We start from the raw sequence: 8,626 nt of genomic DNA on the forward strand, positions 1-8,626 counted from the left end.
TGAATTGTTGGATGAAAAACCACTTAAAAGAGACTCGATCGCATGAAAACCGTCGCACTCTCACCCCTCGTATCCCAGACTGACACCTCAACACTACGAGTTCGCGCGTGGGCGGGATTTCCGGACGAGCGAACCCGGAAGTTACGGATGCAAGTTCGTCTGCATCCATATGGTCGCTCATTTAAACCTATAATTCTGCTCATTTTCTGCATTTTGTTCTATTTATAATTTGCAACGATGATGTCTTTCGACTTCTTGGACGACGTCCGTCGCATGAACAAGCGACAGGTTGGTGCTCAGTCTCCTTTTCATTGTTATTTAGGGTCTCTTGATGTGGCAGGAGCTAATGCTAACTAGCCACCGAGCGCTTTGTAGCGACTGCTCTGCTCCAGCGGTTCTTTGGTTCAAACTAAATCACGAAAAAGAGTTTAAACAATTACCCTTTTTCGATGCTTATTAGTTTACGTGCAAACACGTTATTCACGTTTATATTTACACCTGCTTATTCTTCACACATGGTTCCTTCTAGCTGGACAATGACTATGAATCCAGCGACATAATACATGTATAAACCAGATGTTTGTTTCTCCAGCTTTACTATCAGGTGCTGAACTTTGGGATGATAGTTTCTTCTGCACTGATGATCTGGAAAGGACTGATGGTCGTCACTGGCAGCGAGAGTCCGATTGTTGTTGTCCTGAGGTAAGTCTGACACGTATTCTTATGACTGGTCGCGTCATTGGTCCAAACATATGACGTGTTAACCTGTGATTCAGTTTCACTTTATTTAGAAGGACAATGTGCAGTTTCTGACCAGTTTCTGTTTCAGTCACATGATGTGAAAATGTATTTTGATCGTAAAAATGGTATGAATTGCCATCCTTGGCTTGGGGCGGGAGAAATAAAAGAATATAACAAGTTTATATTTTAAGCGTGTTTAGAAATTTTTGGTGAACTATCCCTTAAAATGTGTGACTCTATTGTATCCGTTTGTACAAAACTCTCTTTTCATTGTCTCCACTTTCAAGGGACTTGTTGTATAAACAAAGGGGGCGTGATTACAGCTGGCTGGAGGGGGGGAGAAGCCATTATTACGTCATAATGGACTCTCGTAACCTCTCGTCCGCCCAGATTTCAGAGCAACTTTATAAAGTAATAAGTTGAAAACATAGTCAAGACGAGGAACTTACTGCATCTTGAAGAGGAAGACTTTTTGCTAATCATGACATTATTAATGTAATATCCATCAAGGAATGCTTTAAAGTGATTTTTTTCCCCGTGTTCTGCTGAAAGTTATATTTTCAATAAGCTTCACATCCAGTGTTTTCAAGTGACCAGGAAACGGGAAACTGCACTTGAATGTTTCCTTATATGTTTCCTTATATGGTTATGATTATGGTCTTCATTACACAACAAGTAAAACATTGTATAATGTCTATATTTAAACAATTTATCCCTTTTAGCCTCCATATTATGATGACAGGAGACATATTTGTGCTTGAATTCATATAATTAAGACATTATTTTACTCTAGACATACCTTTTAATCACAGTACAATATTGACTTCAAACCTTGGAAACATCCACTATAATTATAATTATCATTAAAGGTCAGAGAAGATGACGAAGCACTGAAGAAAGGGCCTGGTACGAACAATAATATTAAAAATAAATATGAACATTTTGCAGGAATCTCACACAAGCTAGGAATCTCACACGCGTATGAATAAGTAATTAATATCTGGCTCTACCTTTTAAACGTGTGGATTGAGGCGTTACTGCAGTTTTAATTAGATAGATGGATGGATGGATAGATACGTAGATAGATAGGTACGTAGATGGATGGATGGATGGATGGATGGATAGATAGATGCATAGATACTTAGATAGATGGATACGTAGATGATAGATGGATATTTAGATGATAGATTGATTGATGGATAGATGGATATGTAGATAGATGGATAGAAAGATAGATGCGTGGATAGATAGATGCGTAGATGGATAGATGGATATGTAGATAGATAGATGCGTAGATATGTAGATGGATAGATAGATAGATGGATACATAGATGAATGGATGGATAGATAGATACGTAGATGGATGGATGGATGGATAGATAGATGCGTAGATAGATAGATATGTAGATGGATACGTAGATAGATAGATATGTAGATAGATAGATACATGGATGAATGGATGGATAGATAGATACGTAGATGGATGGACAGATAAATATTTAACTGCACATTTCTTCTTGTTATTTTTGTAAATATGTTGTGTATATATAATATAGTGCAGATTTCTATTCTATTTAGATTTTTTTCATTTTATTTTTTATTTCTGAGTGTTTTATTTGTGGTATATTGCTCTTGCTGTTGTTTAAACCGAATTTCCCTCGCGGGACAAATAAAGAATTTCTGATTCTGATGGATGGATAGATGCGTAGATAGATGCGTAGATAGATAGATTATGTAGATTCACGCAGGTCTTTATCATCTTTAGGTTCTGCCGAGACCATCTTTTAATTTCCTGTAACGCTTGGTTTTGGTCTGTGGTTCTACCCTCTGAACTAGAAGGTTCTCCAACAGTAATGAAACCAGATCCTCAACGGCCGTTGATGATCGAACTCATGGATTTATTTAACGTGTGGATCCGTCTTTGGTTTCAGTGGCAGCATGGAACCAGCCTTCCACAGAGGAGACCTGCTGTTCCTGACCAACCGGGTGGAAGATCCCATCAGAGTGGGCGAGATCGTGGTGTTCAGGATAGAAGGCCGAGAGATCCCCATCGTACACAGAGTCCTCAAGATCCACGAGAAGTGAGTAGCTACTCTGTAGCTGGTGAAACGATGGTCGTCGTGTCAGTGACTGGAACGATGGAACGACAACAACCGTCGACTCAAACTCTTTCTTTTTTTTTCAGGGAAAACGGAGACATCAAGTTCTTGACCAAAGGAGACAACAACGCGGTGGACGACCGAGGTCTGTACAAGCCGGGTCAGCACTGGCTGGAGAAGAAGGACGTCGTGGGACGAGCGAGAGGGTGAGAGCTTGAACCCATGATGTGATCTGAAGGATGAATGAACTGACATGTTTATTAGTTCATCAAGACTCAAGTGAGGTCACACGTGGCTGACTTCAAGGTCAATTTAACGCAAACTGTACTGTTTTTATGGATGGGATGTAGGGCTGCTCGATGTTGGAAATATGTGCAATATATGTTGCTTTAGCAAAGGAGGTTGAAAGAGACGAGTGACTGGATCACTAGTGTTTGACTAGATCACAAGTTAGTATTCTGTGTATATACTGAGCTAAGTAAGCGCGGCAGCAAGACGCGTCGCCATAGCAACCAAGCCTAGCAGCACATCTAACAGACAGACGGAGACGTAAACGACAACGAGACATAGAAGTACAAATTGACAAGTTTTACAGAACGTCACTCTGATTTGTTGAAGATTTAAGAAATGCTTGATTTATATGATAAAAAATGATAAATGATCACATGTTTTGTATATGCATATCGTTCGTGCCGATATCGATATTTTCCCGTTTTATTGAGCGGCCTTATGAAGACTATTTGTTCTTGAAATGATGAATGAGGATCAGGCTCTGGAGCTTCTTCTTTAAAACGATGGATCAGGATCAGCTTTGAAACTCAGGATAAACATGGAATTATTTGTCTCTTTGGATTTAGAAGAAGAAATTGTAACATTATTTCATGAAAGACGTTCTGCTGTTACAGAGCTGGCGCAAGTACTACTGAGGCAGTTCAGTGTGTGAACATGTACGATTTGTTTTTGTATGTAGCCGTGTGTAAGGTTGTGTTTTTGGTCTTGGTGCACTTGTCTAAGAGTGTCTTTTTAAGTGTTGAACTTTTCCTTTTAATATTTTTTGTGTGGCTGTTCTGTTCATGGGTACTCGTACATGTGCGTTGTGTTCCTTTTTGTGTAGTAGATGTATAGGAGCCAGTCAGTGTTTATGTGTGTTTTAGTTTGTGTGCTTGAATTAGTCTTTTTGTGTAGGTTATTTTCTGTTTGTGTTGTGATACAAGTCAGTATGTTCTGCAATCTTTTATCAGTGCAGTTATATTCGACCCTTTTACTTTTTTTTTACATTTCTTTAGTGTGTCTATAGTGTGTCTTTGGTTTTTGTGTTTCTTTCACTGTCTGTGATGGTGTACATTGTGAAGGTATTTAAAAAACACTAATGGTATATGGTGAAACTCTAATACAATCATTGTTTGTAAAAAAAAAAAAAGACCCCTACAATTCTGCATAAAAAAAACCTACATATATTTTGTATATAAATGATTCTAAATGATCTGTTAAACTTTATATATTTATTTTCAAACATGATTTTATTTTATCTGTTAATACAAACATTTCATACACTTAATTTTGCACAGTTAAGTCATTTTTTGTGGTTTAAAATCAGGGTCCCGTAGATCAACACCGCATTTAAAAAAATATAATATAATAATTTAGATCCGTACACTTGAGGTTGTTTTGACTAAATGATTCCAAACAAGAATAGTTTAAGTTAACAAATAAAAGTAAAAATCAGGTGTAGTCGAAGAGTTTTATGTCATATTTACACTTGTTGATCTCCTGCTGCATCGTCTTTTAGTCCATGTTGTCCACGCAACAGTCATAGACACTAACGTTGCTCCTCAGGAAATTGAACTTCTGGTTCAGATATAATTGATCGAATCATAATCAATGATTTTTTTCTGATTTTCCCGACAGGTTTGTTCCGTACATCGGCATCGTCACCATCCTCATGAACGATTACCCAAAGTTCAAAGTAAGTCTGTTGTCATATCTAAGTACGTTCTACTTCTAACCTCTTCTTCTGTGACTGTTGCAGTACGCTGTTCTCTTCCTGCTGGGCCTCTTCGTGCTGGTGCACCGAGAGTGACGCGACTCCACGACTCAAACCATCTCCACCAACGACTCGTCCAAGACTTTGAGTAAAACAATAAAAGAAACAAGTTACACTTTTGTCGAACCCACTTTTTTCTACCTTGTGTTGTCGTCCGCGGATGAAGTGTCGAGCTGGAAAAAAAAACACGTCTTTTGGTGACAAACTAGATTCACTCGCGACGATCTTTCTTTGTCACGCGCAGAATGTAAAGCAGATGTTGTCGATTCATTGTCTTTTAAAGAAGTATTTTATGATCACGATGATTAAATATGAAACCTGCTTATCATCACTCGCTCTTTCCTCTCCTTTGTTTTCACCACATGTTCACTGGAGTCATTTGAATCTCAAGAAATATCAACTTTGTTAAATATGACGTTACTAGTGTTTTGATAGTCGTGGATCATGATCAGATCAGAGTCCAAGTCCGTGGTTCGGATCCTTCTCCAGAGGAATGACTTCTACTATCCTGGGGTCTTGTTCACGAGTGAGGGAAAGTATCAGAGCGACAGATAGTGTGGAGAAAGTTCCTGGTGTGTATGATCTGAAGATAACAAAGTCGCCTGAAGATTTGTGCGCTAACACAAGAGTCACACGTACAGCATGCTAACATCAACGTCTGGTTTTCTGCTGCAACTCTAATACATGATTTATCAAGTATTGTTGAGGTACAAGTGTAGGTTGTGAAGGAGTTTTCTGGTGTGAAAGATGACACTGTAGAGTATTTTTGGTGTGTTTTTATGTGTATTTTGTTTTTGATTTTGTGTGTTTTATCATGTGTGTCCTTATGTGCAGTTTTTTTTAGGGTCTTTGTTGTGCTTCTTTTTCTGTCTGTTTTTTGTGTACTCAACATTTGCATTGTGCGTTTACTTTATGTGTAGGTTAGTCTGAAAGTGTATAGGAATTGTGTTTTAAATTTTGAAACACTGATACATTTTTATTGAAATGTTTATTTAATTAGTAATTTTAATTATTTAATTATTTGTGTTGTTTCTTGACAATATGGACACACAACATCCTTTTTAATTTAAAAGAATACAAATTAAAAACACATTTTAATTGCTTACAATTATTTCCTATTGATTTATTAAATTTAATATCTAATTGCACTAGTTAAAAAAAAAAGCATTTACTTGTATTTTTCAATCACGTCATTTAGAATGTTTTAACCAATGGAGTGTGTGCGTGTGTTTGTTATTGTGTGCATGATCGAGTAATTGTGTGCGCTTAATGTTCTTTTTTGTGTTGTGATCGATAATTGTGTGTTTTATGTTGTGATCGTGTTTTGATTGAGATTCATTGTTTTATATTTGTGTTATACATTGTTGTGTCTCTGCGTGTCTGATTGTGTAGATGTGTGTAGAAGTGTGTAGATGTGTGTAGAAGTGTGTAGATGTGTGACGAGTCTCCGTGAATATAAAACTTCAATTAAACTCATCGATTATAATATTTTTAGATTCTGATCGTCGTGCGTAAAAGCGATCTGCGCATGCGTGCGTCGCGCCGGAGCACTGCTTTATAAGCCGCAGCGCGCGCGCGTCTCCCTCCACACACGCGCGGACATGAGAAGCTTCCATCTCTTCACGTCTTTTCTCCTCCTTCTCTCCTTCCTTTCTTTCTCCTCCGAGGTCAGTCTGGACCTGAAGGAGCTTCGGAACAAAGTGTCCAGAGTCACGCCCAGAGGTTACCTGTGGGCCACAGGTGAGACCCAGGGCTTCTACCTGCAGCACCAGTCAGAGACTCCATGGCGTGTTTTTTTTCAGGTACTTAATGCCTTTTTTTTCCAGGTCACTTCATGGGCAAGAAGAGTGAGATGGACGCGGCTCTGATGCCAGACGCGCCGGACGCGCTCTCCTCCCGGCAGGGGGCGCTCGAGGGTCTTCTCCTGGATCTGCTGCGTGTTGTGTTGGGGTCTCAGGAGAAAGGCTACAAAAGTCAGGTTCGCTTTTTCCAGCTTTTCTTGATTGACTTAAATCTCCTTTTCCCATTTTTTAATTGGAATTTTGTTGTTTGGCAACAGTTTTATAACTGAATTTAAAAAATATATTTTTACACAGATTTTAATATTCTAATTCCAATAATTAAACAATAAATGTTCTAAAATCAACATTTTCCCATTCATGGCCTTTTAAATTCAATATGAAAATGTTTGTACAGTTGTAGCAAAAATGACTGAATTCAATTTTGTATTTAATTTAATTACAAAATCAAATTAAAATAAATAAATTCAATTATTTAAAAAAAAACACATTAAACCTTCTAATATAACTGAATTATTCAATAATAAACACATGTAACCTTTCAATATATTGTTGAATACAATTATTTAAAAATAATAATTGAATGCTTAAGAAATATAATAAAATTCAGTATTTGAAGTATACATTTTTGATGACACTTCAATACTTCTCTCTATTATTATTATTATTTAAACAAGATTATAGTTGAGTTGCACAGAAACTATATGAAAAGATTGTTGTTTGTATTTCGATCCGGAGGAGAAATCACACTCTGACGCTGTAACCTCTCGCTGTTCCAGGAGCTCGACGTGTTGAGGAACATCTTGAAAGTCTACGATCGCGTCAGAGAGTGACGTCAGAGGAAGAAACTTCAACTGATCCTCGAATGTAAAACAATCGACAGCAATAAAAATCCAACTCCAGGTCATATGCTGTAGATTTTCAACGTTCGTTCGTGGAATTATTTGTTTGAAATAAAAGATATATTTGGAAGTTTGTCAGGTTTATTGTTTGTTTACAGAATATATCGTCGAATTAGCTTCGATTACGTTTGAAAATTAAATAACTTTTGAGTTTACTTTGTTACTTCTTTGAAATATTTGTAATTAAAGACAAAAATCGTTGATAAACATGTGGTTTTTATTTTTTCCTTTTCAGTAGTAAACACTTTTTATTGTTTACCCGTGACAAAATATATTTTATAATCACAACAAAATGTTATTTTTAAATCATTTCCACAAAAATAAATTCTATAAGTCATGAGCCAAAATACCTAAACATTCTTTAAAATATGGATCGTATTTTCAAGTATTTAAATTGGACTAACGTAGCAATTCAATGGTTATAAAACGTTAATATGGGTTTTCACCATTGCCCTCTAGGGGGCGCCACATCAACTCCTCCAAGCAATGTAAGTAAGTAAGAAAGTAATTTTTATTTATATAGCGCTTTTCCAGACCAGGGTCACAAAGCGCTTAAACAATCAAAACAATATTAAATAAAGTATATACTTTAAAGATCAAGATAACACTAAGAACAACACAGGAGCCTCAGAAGATCAAGGAAAAGCCTGCACGAATAAAAATGTACATTTATTTAATTTTTAACCAGCACAGAAATGTACTTAACTTCAAAAACAGTTAGCGTTTAAATTGAAGATAATTAAAAAATATATATATTTTTAATAAGCAACAATTATAAATAGTTTTTATTAACACATGGATTTTGACAACAATATAAAAAGGAAACCATGATCGGTTCATAAACCTTGAGTCAGGATGTCTTGCCAAAGAGCACTACGGCAGCAGCTGGGATTTGAACTGCAGACCCTCAGATTATTGTACGACAAAATACCGCCCACTGATGAACGACTTTCACTCGAATATTAGTAGATAGATATAGTAAAACTAGTTCATTTGTAAAACAAGAACGACTTTGATGCCACAGGTCACGTGACTAACTTG

At 36.8% G+C, this 8,626-nt stretch overlaps 1 protein-coding gene across 1 annotated transcript; it reads left to right on the forward strand.

Annotated features, from left to right (window-relative positions):
* Positions 1 to 133: 133 nt before the first annotated feature.
* On the forward strand, positions 134 to 5,215 carry sec11a (SEC11 homolog A, signal peptidase complex subunit). Its single transcript, XM_087793667.1, has 6 exons — positions 134 to 288; positions 593 to 702; positions 2,673 to 2,822; positions 2,927 to 3,046; positions 4,749 to 4,806; positions 4,870 to 5,215. The coding sequence occupies exons 1-6, from the start codon at positions 238 to 240 to the stop codon at positions 4,918 to 4,920; spliced, it is 540 nt and encodes a 179-aa protein (XP_087649793.1). The 5' UTR covers positions 134 to 237; the 3' UTR covers positions 4,921 to 5,215.
* The last annotated feature ends 3,411 nt before the right edge of the window (positions 5,216 to 8,626 follow it).

This window comes from Callionymus lyra, chromosome 6 (genome assembly GCF_982586985.1).
Source record: "Callionymus lyra chromosome 6, fCalLyr1.hap1.1, whole genome shotgun sequence".
Lineage (NCBI taxonomy): Eukaryota > Metazoa > Chordata > Actinopteri > Syngnathiformes > Callionymidae > Callionymus > Callionymus lyra.

Bases quoted from the DNA above. Each gene is read 5' to 3' on its own strand.
- sec11a (XM_087793667.1), top strand. From the start codon at position 238: ATGATGTCTTTCGACTTCTTGGACGACGTCCGTCGCATGAACAAGCGA. The intron at 703-2,672 runs GTAAGTCTGACA...CTTTGGTTTCAG, and splicing joins CCGATTGTTGTTGTCCTGAG to TGGCAGCATGGAACCAGCCT. The intron at 3,047-4,748 runs GTGAGAGCTTGA...TTTTCCCGACAG, and splicing joins GTCGTGGGACGAGCGAGAGG to GTTTGTTCCGTACATCGGCA.